The sequence below is a fragment of the Acinonyx jubatus genome, chromosome C1 (assembly GCF_027475565.1).
Source record: "Acinonyx jubatus isolate Ajub_Pintada_27869175 chromosome C1, VMU_Ajub_asm_v1.0, whole genome shotgun sequence".
NCBI lineage: Eukaryota > Metazoa > Chordata > Mammalia > Carnivora > Felidae > Acinonyx > Acinonyx jubatus.
The window spans coordinates 133,289,654-133,310,429 of NC_069381.1; the positions used below are offsets into that span (position 1 = coordinate 133,289,654).

Sequence of the window (20,776 nt, forward strand, 5' to 3'; positions counted from 1 at the left end):
AATCTCAGGAAAGTTCTCAGTCGATGCACCTCGTTGGCATCACAGGGCTGGTGTCTCCCTCAAATTATCCAATGAATTGTTCTGAAATGTGCTCACTTGGATGAGCCCTGGGCTAGGCCATTTCTGCTGGCCTGGAAAAAAGGGGGAAAGGCCATGCAAGCAATTGTGGATGTTCAAAGGAAACTATTTACGAGATCTCTTCATCTTCCACTTTGCTTCTTTTTACACTCTATTCCTTAGAAGATCCTAAAGCAGGACAGTTCATTAAGAGGTGACAAGCGATGCTGGTTCTAGCCATACATTTGTTCTAAAATATAGCAAAGATGATGGCTGTAGTTAGAGCATTTTACGGATAGAATGTTATGAGTTGGCACAACAAAGCAGATGATGTTGAGCTGGAGGTTGGGGCAGGAGGACTATTTGGATCAACTTGTATTTGTCTGTCTCCTTTATAAATAGTTGCTAACAAAGTATTAATAGAAAACACCAAACCAATGCCAAAGTTTACTTCATATATTAAGTAAGAATCTGCCCCCATTAATATATTAAAAGATCCATTCTTTTGCCAGATTGGAGATTTGCATGTCTAAATCTTGTTCACAACAATGGGATCGAACACAAAATCTCTCATGAAACTAAGAGAAGAGCCCGCATGGCGAGCTATGCTCTTAGCAGGGTGTCTTTTTCATGTACGATATTACACAAAAACTAGCAATAAAAGCTTACTCCTGCCTAGTCACCCCTACCTGTGTCACCCTTTCTGGCTGTGAAAATTAGCTGGTATAAATGAGCATTGAGTAAAACCACTACTGAAAGAAAAAAGGCAACTCATTTCAGTTAGTAAAACTGTCATTGCTGAGAAAGTGTGCTTAGGGCAGGTAGACGTGGGTCTGTGTTTCACTCTAGAGATTTAATTTCTGATTTTTAGTGCAGTCTCACGAGTTATTAGCAGAAATACTTTCATAATGCTCAATATGTTTCTCTCCTTTACCACCCTTCCTCACCTTACTCAGAACAGCTCTCGGGAAAGATGTTGTTTTATGAATGGAGGTAAAAATAACCTTGAATATCTCAAATTATAGCCTCTTTACATAATGAAAAGGGAGTGATCTGGCAATAGATTAAAACAATTTTTTTTTCATAAAGTTGTTCCAGCAATACTGCTTATTTGGAAGTTTCTAAAAGTGGTAGCATCTGTGCTCCTGCTGGGACGAGATGTCATCCCACAAGCCTTTCTGTGAGCAGTCTGTCTTTGGGAGAAAATAAAGTACCTGATCCCGGGCCTTGGTCAGCCTTAGCTCCCCGTGTTTTCACACTCTGACCCACTGCGCGTTCCTTCGAGCAGAGAGCTGCTTCCCATGGCTACCTCCTCAATATAAACTTGCTAACTAATCTCTTAGCAAACACTTGAAGCAAACCTGGAGGAGGAAAAAGAGGCAGAGAGGGAACAAAAAACCCTGGGCAGAGATAAAGCTCAAGACACATTCAACGGGACACTGGGATCTAAATTTAGTACTAAACTTAACTTTTCTTTGGAAGAGCTATAGCTGTTGTCTGTGGAACGGGGATTTTTACAACAATTATTTTCTTTTTCAATCCCAACTCTAATTCTCCTGCTGTCTGTTAAATAGGACTCATTTGAAAGTAAACTCCCTTCATTCTTTTCTTCCTTGCTGGTAGCAATGTGCCTACCCTTACAGGTATTTGTAAGTGGTTTCTTTCAACACTGACTATCTTTTTAATAATGTATCTTTTTAAAAGTCTGCCCAGCCCATGTACACACAAGGTAACTTTTCCTTAGGAATTTATACGCGAATCCACTGTTGAAATAAATAATGACTTTCAACCAATGATCAAAGAAAAATAAATCTTTGACCCTAATAAGACTTTTTAAGACTGGAATCCCCTTTTAAAATGGATAACGGTTAAAAGGCTACTGGCAATCTATTTATTTCCAAAGCTGTGTTTTCACGTTGGCTACGTGTAAACTGGAGGAGGAAATGAACCCCAGGATCTTCAAAGTTAAAGCTTTTAAAATAAAGTTGGTATGTCGTATTTGAAAACATATTGTTTGGAATTTAAGTTTTAATATCTAGGAATAAACAGAGCATTAAATCAAGCAAAACTGTGACAAGGCCAATATGCACACGCACGATGCCAGGAAGGCATCTTCAGCCCTTTGTTCACAGCTTAACAAAACTGTGCCGTCACACCACTTTAGTTCAACAGTGCCTGTCGAATGGGCATCAGCAGATCAGCCAATGCCTGTCATACACAGAGCCTGAAGACGGTTTGAAAGCAAGGGCTTATTCGACCCCCAAGTCTAGTTGGAAAGTGGCGAGGATTTCAAATCATCTAGTAAGGACACCAACACCCACCCTCCTGCAAAGTTAGAAGAGATGAGAAAGAATGACAAAAAATATTGGTTTCAAAAAATAGACATGGAGGAGAAAGAAAAAAACGGACTCAGGCAAAGAGAGCACTTTTCAGATTTGTGTTCTTTGTTAGAGCAATTATAAAAGTTTTGCAATCACAGTTTTTTTTTTCCTTAAAGTGACAATACCAATACTGAAATAAAAAGTTTAATGTCATTGCTATTTTAAGATTTTTCCCACTTTTTTTGGCCTTTAAGCAATTGGATAAATGTTCTATTTGTGTTGTGTTATCAGGATAGGAGGGGGTTATTTGACAAAGAGAACCTACAACCCCATGTCACTCAAAGGAGTATCTCTTTAAATATATTTCTTGCTACATGGCTGTTTTTGTTGACAAAAATGCACCAACTTTTGAATTGACAGTCTCCTGAGCTCTGGTCTCTGTGAACATTTAATCTGCTTCCAAGTAAAAAACCCGAGAAAACAAACCTGGTATAGAGAAGGATTGTTAACTTTCCTACAAGTTAACAATTAGAAAAAAAAAAAAAAAAACCAAACCGCCTTATTTTCGTCCTATAACAGTGATCATGAGATTTGGCTTTCAAGCTTTAATAAGTGCTGAGGAGGTGCCTCAGAACTTTGCTCCTGTTTAATTAAGTGTGCCCACTCCTCTTTAGGCATCCAATCAGATGCAATCAGAGTGAGCCCCCCAGAGCAGGGCTGCTGAGCCCCAGTGGTAAGAATTAGCTGAAGGTGTTCTGAATCTCTCGACCTTTCAAGTTCCTCCAGGAGACACTGCTACTGAGATGCGTACAGGAGTTGAGATTTCCCTTACAGTAAAGTTGAAAAGCTCTTGCTCTCGAGCCCGCCCCCCCCCCCCCCTCCGTCTTTCACTCTGCTACTGTCAGTTTACTGCCTGTTCTTTAGCTGTCTCTTTTCCAGTCCCTACCCTGTCAGTTTCTGGCCTGCCAATTTCAACTTGAAGCTTGACTGGGCTGATTTGATGCAAATACCTCCAGGGAAAACCCTGAAACTGATGAACAGTTATGTCAAGTCGATTTTGCACCATCGGGAAAAGGTAACCTCTGAGAGAAAAAAAACAACAAGGTTAAAGAGACAAGGGCTTTTCACGTGTAATACCTCTGCTGCACATCTCGTTCACTGTTTACCATCCCTCAGAAATTGTAACTGTCAGAATTAGTCCTAATTGCAGATGCGAAAGCTGCCATTATAATAAAAACAGAGGCAGTGCAGGCATTAAATGTAGCAGCCTAATTTGTGAGACTACAGAAAAGGTAGAGTAAATGAATATTTCATTACTTTAATTACCAGGGACTACTCTTTTCTTGCTGTCTTATGATAAGTGTTGCTGTAACTAGCAACAGCAAACATCCACTAAAACATAAAGTGCAATAATCGTCCTGCTGTCAGGATCACCGCTTTAAAATACGAGCCAGGAAAAAATATAATGGTTTATCTATTTCTTAGAGATTGCAGAAGTAGAAGATGGAAATTCATTTAATGTCAGGGGAAGAAAAAAAAGCACACACAAAGGCACCAGTAAACAGGTTTTAGTCAGAGAATAATGGCTCCAAGAGAGAGAAGGAAAAAAATCCATTGGCTATACATTTGAAGTGTTAGCCCTAAAAGAATGCTGGAAAGTGAAAAGTAGGAGGGAACAGTGTTTGGATTTTTTAAGGCAAAATTTTGTTTTGTGTTGCACAACGTAATTGCTTGGACATCAGAAAATAAAAACTCCAGTGACTGGGGGAAAGACGAGAGGAAAGCAAGTGGTTTTCAAATGATTAAGCAAAGGTGGAAAAAGTTCAAGCTGGCAAAAGTTTAGAAGCTCGGTCCAGTTCCACTTAAAAAAGACTAGATAAAGCCTGCCAGAAAGACTTTGCCTGTAGTTTGAGAGTCCTGATGCACAAGATTTGGGAAGTTTCAATAATTACTCACCACTGACACCTTGAAAAACCCTGGGCATCTCTCTAGAAATGTCAGTTTCAGGTAGAGGGGCAAAGCGGGGGGGAGGTGGCTGGATTGTGGGAGGGGGAGACGAACCTGGGAGTTTGTGGGGGGGGGGTGTGGTTGAGGAGGTTGCTGAGACTGGTTGAAGCCAGCCTGTCTCTGCATTTATCACTTTGTCCCAGAGGAGGTGTTTGTTCAACACAGCAGTTTGACAGCACAAAAACACTGTGGCCAGAAGCCCTATCAAAGAACCTACTGACACATATCATTTGTGGTCTTGGTTTCACAGGGTAAGGCTACCTCACACTTTATCTGCACAAGTATAAAACTCCACACATTTGTAAGTGTTCAGTATAGCTAAATTCCTGCCCCCTCTTTTTTTCCTTTTAAATATTATAAACACTACTTTAAAATACAATCTTTATTCCGGACTCCTGAATGCCGTTTTAAAAACCATAATAATTTGCAATCAAGTTAGCATAATCCATGTTAAGGTTGGTAATATTGAAGGGAAATGGGGGGGGGGGGATAACAGTTTAAAAGCATGAAGCTTGTAATTTATCCTAAATAATACACTTAAAGTTTAGATTAATAGGTGCAAGTAAGTTTTGTAAGAATCATGTGGCATAGGGAACACTTTTTCTTTCTTAAAAGAAGTCTTAACAAACAGGAGTCTACGTTAATTCTTCACCTCTACTATTTTCATATGAATATATTTCATTCACAAGCTGTATGATTGTAGTCAAAGAGGAAAAGTCTCAGAGTTGGGGTTCGAGGGTGTATTTGTGTGTGTGCATGTGGAATGTGTGCATATGGGCTGTATGTAGTTTTCAAATTCCCATCAGCAGAGCAAAGGTGATGGGAAATCTTTAGAGGACAACCATTTTGTTTAGAGATTTTCCCCTTTTAATGGGTCTCTTTATTATGAAAACACAGCTTACTGAGTTCTTTATATATAAACCTCACCTCTTAAAACTGAGAAATCTCATGATGTGAAACACTTCCATTGATGTGCTTTGTGTCTAAAATAGAAACTTAGGTACTTCCAAGAATAGGCAAATTGCAAAGTTTCTTTGATTACAGTTACTCAGATATATAAGACAATATAGATACAATTTAAACTAAGCAACAGTGAAGCCTGTACATTACATTGCAGGTCACTTGGGCACTGAATTCCTTGAAATTTACTCTTCTGTTTAAGATAGAGGAAAAAATCTCAGATCTTAAATAGCATGCTATCTTCCTCTGTTGATTTATTAGATTGCTGATTTATAGAAGGGAGTGTCTATCACCTGGTCGGGAGTACCTTTCTTTCCTAGAGTTGATTATAAAAAGAAATACGAAATTATAGAAAGAACAAAAATCACCATATTGTCATATTAACAACCTAACTATTAGAGGGGAATCCATTACATTTTTTTTTAATGTAGAGTATGTTTTGACTTTTTGTCATGGGAAATCATTAATGACAATGACCTGTTCCCAAAAGAATGTACTCATTGACCTCCATCACCTGAGATCATTTAAAAATGTTTCCACCTTATTGTTGTGACTTAAAAATACACCTTCATATATTTGCTGTTGTGATAAATAAAGTTAGCTAAACTGACCAGTACTGTGTTTGTCATTTGCTTGGAAAAATATCTTCACTTAGGTGGGATTTAAAATTTTAATTTCAAGTTCAGAATTAGGTCTCCTCCAGTTTGAAGCAGAGTGTGTGTGGGTTTAGGTTGAAATAACACACAGCAACCCAGAAAGATGAATAACTGAAAACAGATTATATACAAGAGAACATGACATTTAAGCCCATGGATTACAGGAAAAGTGACCCGGGATCTTACTTTTATAGTAGTGTTTTGGTTTTTTTTTTTTTTTTTTTAAAGGAAAGGTAACTTAAATGTGCACACGAGCCCTTCAGTAATGTCTTTTCATTCTAACAGTTCCTTCAAATCTCAGCCCCTCAACTCAGCTTACTAACAGAACTAAGTTTGTAAAAAAAAAAAATCATAAATCATTATGACGATTGCATTCCTCCACTGAAAAATGAAAGCAAAGTTCGGATCCTTCTCGAAATATTTGTTCCCCTTACATCCCTTACGTGTCCCCGATGCTTGCTCTTCCAAAGTCTGGTTTTCAGAAGAGCCCATATTAATTTCTAACCAAGACTCCAGCGTCCACTGTAATGCACTGGGCTTTATTAGCTCTCAAATGTTCCTGGGTCACAAACACACAATATCAGATGAGACACTGACCATCTTCCTTCTCTCTTCAGCTCCTCTAACTTTCCTGTCAGGAGTCTGACAAAACACGCACAGTTACTGTTGCTGAGGGGAGACAAAGTTTAACTTCTGGGTTGGCAATCGGGGAATAATTCATGAGCAGATTTCTAGCAAATGATATGATTTGCTAAATTTTGGTCTTTGATTTATATTTATGTACTCCTGCTACTGTTAAGGTTTTGCCAACCTCAATTAGATCATGAATGAGATCATTTTAATTCAGCCCCCAAACTGTGACCTGACCATGGTCTGAAAGTGTTCAAAAAGTAATTTTAAGCCTCCCTTTGATTTGAAAAGGAATACTGCATGCTTGGTCGTTCATACAAATAACATAAAACTTAATTATTGGATGATTTGGCAAAGGACCTTCTTGCCAAACAACAGTCAATGCCAGCTACTGTGATGCTGGCTATGCCCGGGCCCCCGAGCACACAGCCCCCTGTATACAGCATTTGTTCATTGTGTCTCAGGGCAAGATGCTTTCAAATAGGATTCGTGGATCTGGGAGGCAGGGTGCAACTCGAAGGGTGTACCATATTTATAACTCCAGTTAAAAAATGCTGTCTCACCTAGAAGGGAAGTAGATCTGCGCTGTCAAATCACCAGGAGGCTGTGACAAAGGGAGCTTGCAGCCTGACACACGGTGTAACAACATAGCAAACACCTTTAATCCTGTCATGTCTCATACCCTTTACTTTCTCACACATTTGTGGCTGCTTGAACGTTGACACCTACACTCTTTTTCGAAACTAAATAAGGCAATCTTATTTAAGCCCAAATGCAACACCTGTAAAGTTATTCTTGTGCCCAGCAAAAAATAACCATTAACTCCTTCCTCTTATAAATGCCTCTCTGCTTGCTTTGGCAAGTCTCACGTTGGTAACAGTCGGCCTGAGGCCCTGACTCTGAGGTTCACATGACCTTCCGAGCTCCGAAAGATAGGCAACACTTCCCCCTAGAAAAGATGCGAGGGCTGCGATAGTGTCACTGTCCCAACTGGCCTCTTACAGCTTTTTTGAGCTGAAGCCCCTTTCTTCATCACAAACTTCTGGTGTCTTTTATAGTAAGGAGAGAGGCCCCAGCTGCTTCATTCCCTCTAGCTACCATAGTCTAATATTTTAAAAGCTGGAAATGAAAATAGCTTTTCTAAAGATATTTCCTGGAATTTTTAATGTGCTGCCTTGATTCCTTTTTTTTTCTTGCCAATTATAAACCACCATTTGGAGGGCTTATGAGCAATGTAAGTCCACCTCATCTAATTAAACCACATTGTTTTAAAAGCTTGAACAGTTTTCATGTCTACAAGACTTGTCTGAATATTAAACTGCTAGAACCAGAATTCTGAGCGTCTTTGGAGAGCCAGGATTTTATCTGCTGAGTGCAAAGGGCCAGGCACTCAAAGAGTTAAGGAGTGTTCCCGCATTGCTGGGTAGGTTAATATCACAGCTGCCTGGTAAAGCATTATCCCGGTACCTCACTTAACAAAAGCCTCCTTTTGCAAACAGACTCCCACTTTCCCCCCAAGTGTCCAAAGGTGTTTACTGAAGTAAATCTGCCTAAATCCTTCATTGCTTGGGTCATGGGGGTGGATAGGAGGGGTGGAAGGTGTAGGGATAATCTCTTTTTGTAAATTCTGTAAATCTTCTGGGAAAAAGAAAAAAAAATCAGGAATCTCTGTCACATGCTCATGTACAACTTCTAATATCTCTGCTAGTTTTGCTCTTATAAGTGAAATCCGCACCATGGCTATCAGAACAGCCCCCATTCCTAATTATTCACTCGAAGCGATTGCACTCCTAAACTTGCGTGTGTGCGCGTGTGCGCGTGCGCGCACGCGCATTATGTACTTAATCTATCTGTTGAAAAACTGTTGGTATCTAAAACTGGTTTCAGAAAGGAAAAAAAAAAAGACAAGACAGTTTAGAAGCAAGATAATGTAGCTGAAAAGTTGTCACGAGAGCTTTCTGCTCTTGCTGTGGTCTCGTTCCGATACCATTAACTGCATGTTACTTTTGCATGTTGAAAATGGAGGCAAATAACACAGTAAAACCTGACAGGTCCGCCTGCAAGGGTTTAAACAGTTCCCAGTAAGAAGGAGCCCTTGAGGCATAAACTTTCTCTCTCAGGAGAACGTGAATACCACCAACCCCTCCCTACAAATCTTGAAGCATCCAGTTTGAGATACAAAAAGGCTGTCATCTCACAAATGTTAAACATACTAAAAAAATCTGAAAAAAAAGTATGAAGAAGGTGTGAAAAACGTGGCACTTTACAGCCCTCAAAGCTTTTTAAAATAGAACAACTTTTCCCCCTAAAATTCTTTTCAGAGAATTTTTTTTTTTTCCTTTTTGGCTCATTTGAGAGTTTCTTTCTTGGCTTTTTTCCCCTTTCATTTGAAAATATGAATTATCATAAAAAGTCAGGGGAAAAAATGGGAAAGTCTTTTCCAGTTTTCCTGAAGATTTATCAGCGTGTTCAGGCTGGGTGTAAGTACTTCTCCCTTTTTCTCTGGGCCAGACACCCATCCCTGAAACCAGAGCAGGGCCTTGGGAGACTTTATCCCTTCTCTCCTCCAGAGCAGCCTCCAGCTGCGCCCCCCCCCCCCCCCCCCCAGTGCCCTTACCTCCCTGGTCTGATGGTAAACAATAAGTAAAGCCAAATAGTAGGCAGCACTCAAGATGGGAAGTCCACACACCTGACCCCAAGTCTAACAGGCTTCTGAGGGAGAATTTGATCCCTCTCTGACACTTTTTACCTCAAGTGTTGAGCGGGTGGCCATGAATAGTACAGACATGCCATCTTGTAACACTATATGCCTGTCAGGAGGGACAAGGCCTGGTCAAGCATCAACTATATAAGGCTGGTAACCAGGGAAAGCCCAACAAACAGCCACAAACACCTAAGTTATTTTACTCAGCTACTACCCTCGGCCTCTCTCCTCTTCTCTCTCCTCTCTCTTTCTCTCTCTCTCTCTTTCTTTTCATCTTGGCTTTCTGTGGCAGAATGCAAATGGAGCCTGCCGGCGGTGAAAGGGCTGAATTGTGATTAAGAAGAAGAAGAGCTCCTTTCTTTGTTCTCCCCTCAGGGGATGTTTACTGGGAGAGACACAGCGGATCAGATATGAAAGGCATTCAGGTCAGCATTGATGTGAGCGAAAGTGAAATCATACCTAAGGCATTCAAAAGACCGCCGTGTCAGGGGTTCAGCTAACGGTGCAGCTACTGTGCGTGTCTTCCCGGAGAGGCAAAAATCTTTTCACAGACTAGCGATTTTTTCTCCCTAATTTACTACAAAATTATTAAAGTTTCCCCACCCTATTTACCTCCTACCAGATGACACAAGAGTTAGTATTTTCTCTCCTTATGGACCACACGCGAAATCAGACCAACTTCTAATAACTGTATTACCTTAATGAACCAGCAAGGCACCATCTGAACTGTGAAATCTTTCCTTTTTTAAGCAGATGTATTCATGTGTGATACATATATGCATAATATGTAGGGGAGAACTGAATGAAGAGAAAAGCCAAAAACACACACATGGATGGCTTTTCCTCTCACTTTTCTCAGAGGAAACACAAGACAACACACACACACACACACACACACACACACACACACACAGTATAAAAACAATACAGAACACCTTAAAACGAAATTCTTTATTTACTTTGTAACTACTAGTTACACTTTTCCTGAGAGTTTTCACTCTGACAGGACTGTCACCCAAGATAAAAGTATTTGGCACATAGCTATTAAGGCAAAGACTTCCATAGAGTCTTCTGATTATTACTGCTTTCCTTTTTAAAAAATGCTTGATGAAATACTTGGATCTTACTTTTTAAAAGTTTACACTCCCCACAGCCCAAATAGTCATTCAATAGGTTTTCCAAGTGGTAAGCTGACGCTGTTGGTATAAACAGAGCTATGTAAATATACACAAAATTCACAAATCACAGCAAACATACAAATAATGGGGAGGTGCCTAGATGTTTCAAGGCTTAAAAATGAAAAGGAAAATCACATTTCATCTTCCGACTGCTAAAGAAAGAAAAGAAATTGGGAGGGGGGAAGAGGACTATATTTATTGGTTTTAAATCATCCTTCCCTCTGCTCTGAATTATTTTTTTCAACCTTCACATCTTGGCGAAAAAGCATATTTGAGCTTATGTTAACATCTGCTTTTGTGGTGACATTTAATTCTGTATATTTTCAACTAGTGTTTCTGCATCACAGATTTTCCTCCTTTATTTCTTTGCTCTAAAAAGACAACCAAAGAGCAATCAAAAAGGTGTCTGACTTGGCCATTCAGACAATTGCCCCCTTGTGGGAATGCGGGAATGAATGGTACAGTGGACACCCCAGCACCATTGACGTTATAAACATGTAAATGAAACACATTAGGGCAGACAATCAATTGTCTGTGAGCATTGCAAACCTGCACTCCCTCTCTCTGTGACAGGCACAAAATAGTGTCTACCTTGGGAAGCCACGGTGCTGGAGAGGAAAAGGACAAAGAGTTCCCTTTCACACAGAAGAAAATGCACCTTAAAAGCCTTGGAAGAATGCAGATGACAAAAACTGTTGTAGGGAAAAGAATCTCCCACATCTTAGAATAAACGCGGCACTGCTAGAGAGCTGGCCACACCGTCCTTCCCTACCTTCAGGGTAGACATACATTTTCCCAAGGAAATATCCTTAACACGGCATTAGGGGCTTCAAGAACCTCTTGGAATTTTCTTTACTTTGAGCAAATTAAGCCACCAAGGAGGGAAGCATCGCATACATGTGACATAGCAGTTTGGCAGGGAACTTTAATCTTGGCTTTATTCAAATCATATTCGGAAATAAATGCTTGAAGACATGAATTTATTTTTATTTGGCAACAGAAGAACAATGTAAAGTTTAAAATCCTTAGCCCGCCCTTACCCCTGGTGGAGCGTCCCACTGTGGGTGCCAGCAGGCTAGTGGCTCTGCTACGAAAGCAGGCATGTTTCTGCCCCAGTGGACTTAGTTTTCCCAAACCGAAATAAAACAAATAGATCAGTCTAGATACATAGCCCCCAGTCTTGTGTGTGTGCAGCATGATGAAACTTGCATGGAGATCTCCACAGAGAGAAAAGGATGGAGATAGCTATCTTTGGAGTGCCCTCAGTACTGGTACCTGCCACACCAACTGCCTTTGAGTGCTTTGAGAATCAGCAAAACCAGTCTCCCTATAAACTCATCAACCCTGTGAAGCAGGCTACTTGCAAAAGATTTCCCCACTTGCAAAGATAGCCAAGTTTGAAGCGATTGTAATCCGAGGGAAACTTCCCTGCCTCAGTGTGTACTAAGGGGCTCTGACTCCAGGCAGCCCCAGCCCAACTTCACCTCTCGGAGAGGACAGACAGGAGCCACATCCTTGAGAAGGGGCTCCATGCATTTCTTTCCCTTTTTACTTAAGCATCTCTGAAACGGAAGCAACTTCTCCGTCCTCCGCTGCCTCTAAGCATCACCACCAGCGCCTCCACTCCCTTTAAGGAAGTGGTAAGGAGAGAGGGCTTATCTTAAAAAAGGATAATCATTTCTGCTCATCTGATTGCTTCTCCCCTAGGGTCCAAAGCCCTGAAAACATCCAACTTTATCCCTCGTCTTTACCACTGGAAATCAGAGACCAGAGGCATTTGCAAATATCTCCCCCGCTCCCCCACACAATCCCCAACCCTTTAACTGAAAGTTTGAAGACAAATCAAATTTAACTTTTCTTTCTTTACTTCTTTCTTCCATTTCCTTTCCCCCTCCACTCCTAATTCAGTTTTCATTTAAAAGACGGCTTCACTCCCTTCTCTGAAGCAAGTAGTTTCCAGATTTGATCTTTGTCACAACCTGCATGTGTATGTGCGATTTCTCAGAGGCTGATGCTGGAAGGCAGTGGGCTGGGGAGGCTGGCCCATCTTCCAGGCTCCTCAGGAGGCAGGAGGGAAGCCGGAGCATCCCCAGGAGCCGAAGCCCCAATCAGGGGCTAAAGCAACAAACTTTGCAAGTTACAACCCCGGCCGCGCCAGTGGTAGGCAACAGCCGGGCATCTCCCGCTCCAAGTGCTCATTTCTGTCTCCAAGGCTGTGTGGAGATAGTGGGGTATAATCAGGGGGATGGAAAAGGGGGGCTGGGTTTCCCCCCTCCTCTCCAGCTTCAGTGAAAGTGTTACAGAGTGAGTCAGGCGACTGAAGATCATCTGACTGAACTTTCTTGAAACTGACACACATTCTTGTCTGCCGGCAACTTGCTTTTTGCCTCCTTCCCCTCACCCCTCTCCCCCTTTCCTCCTGCACATCTTATTTTCTGGGAAGAGATTTCATCCTTTCCATGTGGGGGAAAGGAGACTGTCAGCTATGGATTAATTTGGCCCTGGCACTGTCTTTGCCAAGCATCTTGCTGGCCTGAGAATCTTGAAGGCTGGATTTTAGATTCTTGTTTCTCTCTTTGCACATTTATTACCCTCAAACTGCCTCCTTCTCCTTTGCTTTTTAATAATTGTGTACAGCATCGTCTTCTAACTCACGTTCTTGACCAGCCTTTCAAACACACACACACACACACACACACACACACACACACACACACACACAATTGCTTTACATGTTTTTTCTTCTTGTCGCCTCCGTCTATATATACATTGTTGACTTCATTAAAATTATATAAAGTGTCATTCTAGTTTCCTGGATGACCATCTTTTTTTTTTTCCTTGCAGCTTCTTACTTCTGTGATTAGTATTGCCATTATTCCTTTCCAGGAATTTCTATATGATTTTGATAAGCATCATCATATTTAGTGTTATCAGCAAAGACACAAGCTCAAAAGTGACATCTTTTCCATGAATCCAGGAAAGAAGAAAAATCCACTCAGTTCAGATAAATCCTGGCAATTCCCAAAGGGAAAGGCATTGGATATGTGCTTGATGAGAAAGAAAATGAAAACGGGGAAAGAAAACTCTTCTACCTGCTTCTCTAAACCAGGGCATTTTGCTCAGTCAGATTAAACCCAAGGAAAAACACTGACAAGTAACTAATTCACAGCATGTTTTACACAGATTATTTGGAAAAAGAGACAGGTAGTAAAAGTTAGAGAAGCTGTAAGCAATGGAAGGCTTGCTGGTAAGTACGCAAGGTCTGAGATAAATGCCTCAAAATTTGCAATTCAACTTTCCATTTCGGAGTGTTGAGGCTTCTCCCAAGTTACTAGCTGGGCGGAGGGGATATGGTTGCAGTGTCCACAGCTGGGCACCTCCCTGGCACTCTGTTTCACCTGCGAAGCCCCCAGCAGGCCTTCCTCTCTGCCAACCCCCACCCCTCAGGGTTCCCAGGAAGCCTGGAGCCTTCTGTTTCCCCAGACCTGGGCTCTGGCCTGACCTCACTGCCGGGGCCAGGCTGGTCATCGGTGGCAAAATCCCGAAGGGGGTGGGAGGAGGCAGGAAAGCAGAAACAAACATTCTAAATAGTCTCTTCTGCAAAAGAACACTTCTGGGAACCTTGCTTTATATCTCATTCTCTTTTCTCTCAGAAAAAAAAAAAAAAAATGACTGTTTAACATAAGAAAAAAAAGCCTCCTTGACACAAAGCTTTTGTTATCCAGTTGATCAGCACCGTGCTTTAGATACTTGTAAGAGGGGGAAAAAAGCCCCACAACAGACATTGATTTTAGAAAATCAATAACCAACATTTAATAAAAGGAACAGAGGAAACACAAGAGAGGAGAGGGGGACATTAGGTATAATTTTAGTGTCTACTAAATTACCCAGAGATGGGGAAGGGGAGGTCTCCTGTGTAAGGACCACCTTAAATAATGCCAGATACTAGAATGAAGAAAAAAATTAAATTAAGAGAGACAGAGACAGAGACAGAGAGAGAGAGGGAGAGGGAGAGGGAGAGGGAGAGGGAGAGGGAGAGGAGAGACTGACTTAAAAAGAGGCAGCCTGAACTGGATCTTGGGGAAGCAGCTCAGAATATATTATTGTACTTGTTTTTTTTTTTTTTTTTTGTAATACTAAGCCAAGCAAATAGATCAAAGGCAGCACAAAGGGAAAAGGCAGGATAACGTAACGAACAGTTTCTAACTAAAATTCCTCTATCACTCCCCCATATGGCTCGACACCTCCACCACAACAAGCAAAAGATACACACACACACACACACACACACACACACACACACACACCCTAGAGAGGCAGAGACAGAGAGAGAAGCATCATTTGTCTCTAATCAAAATTCTCTCGTCTTTGTGTTTTCTCTCCCTCCAGCACCCCACACTGCGCCCCCGGCCGCCCCCTCCCTGCGCCGCGCAGCTCCGGGGCAGGCCGGGGGCGCGCACAATTGTCCTCTCTAGAGGAAAGTTGCTCCAAGTGGGCCGGGCAGTCCACGAGAGGTGCGGGCTGCGTTTGCGGGAGGCCGGAGGCCGGGCTGGCGCCGCGTCCCCACGTCCGGCTCCGGAGCGTCAGCGCGGCCCCGCGCCGGGTGATAAAGCTGAGATCGAAGGGAGCGAGAAGTTTCCTTTCCCAGTCTGAGCTGGCGCTAGTTCGCTTGTTTGTTTTGGGGGGTTGGTTTTTTTCTTTTCAAACTCAGTATCCTCTGTCAGCTACCCCGGGCACCCTCTCCGGTCCCCAGCTCTCTCCCCTCCCCCAGGCGCCTTCTGCGCTCTTGCCAATCACTTTTCTCTTTTATTCCCACGATTTTGTTCGGGGGTAATACCTAGGGGGTCGATCTCTCTCTCTCTCTCTCTCTCTCTCTCCCCCTTCTCTTCATCCCTTCTTTGCCTTTCTCCAAGACGGACTTTATTAACAGCCACCCCTTTAATCTCCCACCTCTGGTCGGTGTGTCCCTCTCGCACCCCCATCTCCTTCCTCCTTCCTGACTCAGCTTGGATAACGGGCTCCTCCTGACCATGTAGAAAACTGCCCAGAAAAGTCTCCCTGCTCTCCGCGACTCCGCCAGTCCCCGGCGTGGGGCCAGAGCCCGCTGGAGAGGAACCACCCACCCCCGAGCCCGCGCCGACCCCGCCGGACCCCGCGCAGGGCCGGCCGGGTCCCTCCCACCCGAGGTCGGGGCGCGCCCGGCCGGGCCCCGCTGCCCGCGGACCGTTACTTGGCGTACGGAGAGGCGGCCGCGACACTCCGGCAAGAAACTTTAAGCCTCGCGGAGGCGCAGCCCCAGGCCCCCTCTCCCGCCCTCGCAGTTCCTCCGCCACCCCCGCCCCCCGCCCCGGGATCCTGCACGACCTGGCGCCCGGGCCCCCGCCCTGCCCTCGCCGGACGCTCCCGCAGCCCGGCCAGGGGACCCGGCGGACCGGGCGCCAGCGGAGCGAGAGGCGGAGGCAAAGGGAGGGCGGAGGCGGGGGCACGAGGGGGCGGCGGGGGTGGGGGCGCGGGGCCCCCGCCGGACCCCGGGGCTCGGAGCCCCCCGGCGCCCCGCGCTCACTTTGCCCGGCACTTCCCCAACTCCCCGGGTCCAGTCGCCGCGCGCGCCGGGCTGCGGCGCCGGCCACGGAGAGAGGCTCGCCCGCGAGCCCCGGGCGCCGCCGCCGCCGCCGCCTCGGCTCCCTTTCCCTTTCCCCCGCCTTCTCCCCGGGTCTCCAGCCGCGGAGTGGCCCGGAAAAGTTTGGTTCGGGCCGCTTCTTACCGTTTTTCCTCCTGGGATTGGCTTGTTTGCGCCTCTTGCACCGGGGGCCATCCGCCATGATCGGCTGCTTCATTGATAAGAGCGGATCAGATGGCAGTTCGCATGGACTCGGCGCCCTGCTTCGGCAGCACGCAGGCTCGATCTAGCAACCAAACACAGCGACAATGTGGGCATCGCCCGCGCCCATTGAAACGCGCGCGGGCCGCCCAGGGGAGCCGGGCCAGGGCCCCGGCGAGCACCCATCCGCGCCCCCCAACGCCAAAGCGAAACTTCGGCGGCCCCCTCCCCGCCCCCCACCCCCAGCCTTGGCCCCGAGGCGCTTTGTGTTTGTTACTGTTTGCTGTGTTGCACCCGCGAGGGGATCAGAGAGACAAGAATTACATCTTCAAAATGAGTCATAACTCCTGACCGTATGAGGGAATGCACACGGCGGTACAGTAAGGCTGCTTGACTCAGGGCTAGGCGGACCCTTTCCTCGGAAAAGTCCTCAGCCCGGCTCGGGAACTTGGGGTGAGGCGAGGCTTTCTTTCGCTCTCATCTTGTCTCACCCCCCCCACCCCCCACAACCCTATTCCCCAGAGGAAACAAACAAACAAACAACGCGAAGCAGCCCCCGGATGAAGCACACTCGGGCAAATTGATAATAGTAATTATAGGAAGCCCACTCGCCCCGCGCCCCCTCCCCTCCCCTTTTGGAGTTTATCGAGGCACTGTCTCTGCCTCCCCCCAGTCCCCCGCCCCCAAATTAAGATTTCCCGTTTCACGCCGAAATAAGAAGTATAATTATAAGCCTCTTTGGACACCGTCGCTTCCCACCCCCCCCCGTCCCCCCCCCGCCACTTTGACAATATTTACTTAAGTATTTTTCCCCCCACCTCATTCACACACATGCTCCCCCACACTGGTTCCCTTAAATAGTTCCAGTAGAATTTTTTTTTAATCCCCTCAAGAAAGGAAAGAGAAAGTCCAACCGCTACGGCAATACTTTTAAGCTCTACTAAATGATCGTATCCTTTCTGGCTTCGAAACTTTTGTACCTAAAAATCGAGAGAGGCGCTGCATTTTTTCAGCTGAAACTGTCAAAACTTGGAGAAGGGGAACCTCGGAGGCAGGCAGGAGAGGAGGAGAATCCCGAAAACTCGGTGGAGGTTGGGAAGATGCTGTGCCTCGAGGATTAGTTTAAACAGGGGCTATAAAAGATGTAACAGATGCAAACTGTAACACAAGGGCCATTAACCCTTTCTCTGCCGAGCACACTCCGTCCCCACGCCCCGCACCTATTGTCTCCTGTGCTAGAAGCTTTGCAGAAAACCTGGAAAGTGAGTATCAGTTTCCAGACATTCGCTGAGAGGGGAGGGGGGCAGAGAGAAGGGGAAGTGGATGATTTAGAAAGCACCTTGAATTCAACCTAGGCATAGGGAGTGACTTTTATGTTTGACACGTTTTGTCATTTCTTGGCGTTCTATTGATATTAAATGGTTGGGGAAAATCCTGAAATAAGGGAACGGTCACACAAGTGTCTGGGATGAAACAGCTGGCCTGTCTGCATTCATGCTGAGACTTACACACGATTGCATATAAATACATGTTTAATAAAGTAAGCTGCTAGTTTTATGAGCGTGTGTGTATGTGTGTGTGTGTGTGTGTGAGAGAGAGAGAGAGAGAGAGAGGGCATTTGTGCTGTAAACTTTATCTTTGCCTGTTATTTCTAACTCTGGAGTTAGTAATCTTGCCTTCATCATTATAGGGGGAGCATGTAAAATACATAAGTAGGTGGGAGATAAACACATTCATGTTAGCCGGGCTCATCACTGTTCCTGGGAACTTCTGTTATCTCTCTCGACTTTTCAGTGCCAAAGTATGGAATGGGATATGTGTGTGCATGTGTCTCCTGCTAAATCCATGTCTATATTACTTTGCCATTTAAAATACAATTTCAAAAGTTATCCTTAATTTTAAAACTCTGATATCCTGACAGCAGCTTTCTTCCCAGCTGTAGTGACCCCCCCCCCCCCAACACACACACACTTTGGTAAACGACTCGAGTTCCATGAGGACTTTCACTTCTTTATTTATCATCACAGAAGTGAGGTGTTACTTCACATACATACACACACAAAGAATAAAATAAAGAAATGAAACTCGCTAAGCAGACAAAAACAGGCAACTTTCTGCTTAGAAAACAGCCTTCTCGGGTGGGAGAGGATGCCCTGCCATATCTAAGAGAAAGACTTGCCCCTGAATTTGGTAGGTTTGTATCGATCAAGTTTTGTAATTATTCACAGGTATTTGCCAAGTTTTAATTGCTGAATACAATGAATTGGCACTAGATGCAAAAATAGAGCAGAATCTCTCCCCTTGAAGAGTTTTCATTCCACCATATAGTTCTCAATAAAACTTTTCCTAGGCTGGGTAGCAAAAGGCACCTTTGGTTACCTGAATGGACAGGTACAGGGCAAATTATTTGGGGGAGGAAAAAAGAAGAGAAAAGGAAAGAGAGAGTGCCGGAGAGCCAGAGAAATCAAAGAAGTCACTCTTGGGAAAAGCTTGCCATAAAGGAGCTAAACCCACCTGAAATTCCTGCCCACAGACACTCCTTCTCACTTCAGACTCACATCCCCACTTAAAAGGAGAAAAATCATAAAAGGAGGGTGGGGGATGACCATACCAAAAGGGAATAAAAAGAGAGAAAAGGGGAAAAAAACCTACCTGCGAAGTCTTGTTTGTAGTTTTGGCCAGAAATGGTGAGAAGAAAAAGCATGAAGAAGCCGCGAAGTGTGGGGGAGAAAAAGGTGGAAGCGAAGAAACAGCTCCCGGAGCAAACTGTACAAAACCTCGCCAAGAGTGTCGGGAGGCAGGACCGTTATTCCTGCGGAGCAGGTTAGAACTGATCTCTTTCGGCCACTCCAGGAAACACAAACCTGGGGACGGACTGACGTGTTACGCCTCTTCTAATGACATTTTTTTCTTTTTCTTTTCTGTAGGAGAGAGAGGAGAGACCCTGAAACACGCGCCACCTATCTTTGTGGGGAGGGATAATTGAAGCGCCCTGAGCGTGAGCATCATGTGAAAACGTGATCGCCAAGTTTCTCTCTGGGAAAGGATCTGGGATAGATTATACCTTGAAGTCTCCGCAAACGCTTTAGTGGAAGAAATGAAATTCCACCTCCCTCCCTTCCTCTCTCCCTCCCTCTCGCCTCCCTCCCTCCCTCCCTCCCTCTCTTCTCCACGCCCCCCCCCCCCCCCCCCCCCCGTCAAGCCTTTGGCATCATTATCCTCATCACTAAATCCTACAGAGTACAGGGCGGAAAACGGTGCACACCATTCACAGAACTGGAGAACTCTAAGGGGCGAAAGTTAAAGGGAAAGATCCCGGGTCCTTAATCCAGATCGCCTCTTCTTATACAGATATTTCTAATGGCCAGACTTGAGATGCACATTAAGTTGTGTGGATTTCTCAGCACGTCTTCTGGAACTAAATTCTTTGCCCTTTTTCTTCTTTTATTTTATTTTTTTTTTCTTTTTGGATGGCAGAGCCAGAAAAAAAATGCTGCATGTGAACTACATCTTAGGGTGTGTGTGCTGGGGTGTGTGTATGATGAATTTCTGGATTGGATCTCAATGGTAAAAAGTAGTTTGGCATTTTTAAAAAGGGTCTCTAAGTAAATTAACATAGAGCGCTGGGTTGACTGATCTCTGAATCTCTCTACATCTCACGGAGACCTCACTACAAAGTGAGGGAGTATGTGTAGGAGGAAAAGGAGAAAGGCCATAGAGGGACTTAGCAGGGAAGGAAGAGTATGATATTAAACGGCATGGGGTCTAAGTTTTGGAGTATATATTTTTCTGATATTGCAATTAAAGTAAAATTAAAAAGAAAAGACTCCACCTTTGCTCTGAAGGGATTGGTTATGTAAATATGGAAGGGATTTCCTGGAGAATACAGCTTTCTACTGTATGGTTAATTAAATAATCACTCAAAAGCTTCCAACGTGACGCTTCTGTCGTAATCCAATCAGGTTACATAGGTCCTAAACAAGAAAGATATTTTCCACATCTGGAAGTCAGCAATTTAGCAAGTACTGCACATTATTAACCGATTCAGAGCCCACTTCCCAGGGGAATTTTTTTTGAAGTTTAAGTGTTCTTAACCAATGCTCTGCTGTTTTGTTAATCAAAAAGCTGGTTTACACTGCACGTAATTGGAACTAATATAGAAGTAAATAAAGACAGCCAAATTTGAGGATGCTGAGCACAGGCATTTATCGGAAAAGGAAGAAATCTCTTAGCCTCCAATGGTTCAGGCTCAATTTCTTAAAGAACTGTGAGACTTTTTTTTTTTTTTCTTAAGAGTGAAAGTGCTTGAGAACCTCAGAGCACAAAATAAACTTCCAGTCCCAACAGCCTTTGGACTTCCTTGCAAAGGTAAAGGTGGAGGTGTCAGGAGGATTAAACCACCTCACCACCAGTTTTTCTGCTTTAATATTGTTCAGTGTCAC

General features: G+C 44.2%; 1 protein-coding gene across 6 annotated transcripts in view; it reads right to left on the reverse strand.

Annotated features, from left to right (window-relative positions):
• ZEB2 (zinc finger E-box binding homeobox 2) overlaps positions 1–19,434 on the reverse strand; it is a 133,685-nt gene extending 114,251 nt beyond the window's left edge. The window contains exons 1-3 of one of the 6 annotated variants that reach the window (XM_027055839.2): positions 18,987–19,434; positions 17,315–17,467; positions 16,278–16,419 (exon numbers count right to left, since the gene is read on the reverse strand). In XM_027055839.2, coding sequence (XP_026911640.1) covers positions 16,278–16,350 — 73 coding nt within the window. In that variant the 5' untranslated portion in view covers positions 16,351–16,419; positions 17,315–17,467; positions 18,987–19,434. The other 5 variants (XM_053215014.1, XM_027055838.2, XM_053215016.1 and 2 more) reach the window with 5 other exon arrangements.
• Between the last annotated feature and the right edge of the window lie 1,342 nt (positions 19,435–20,776).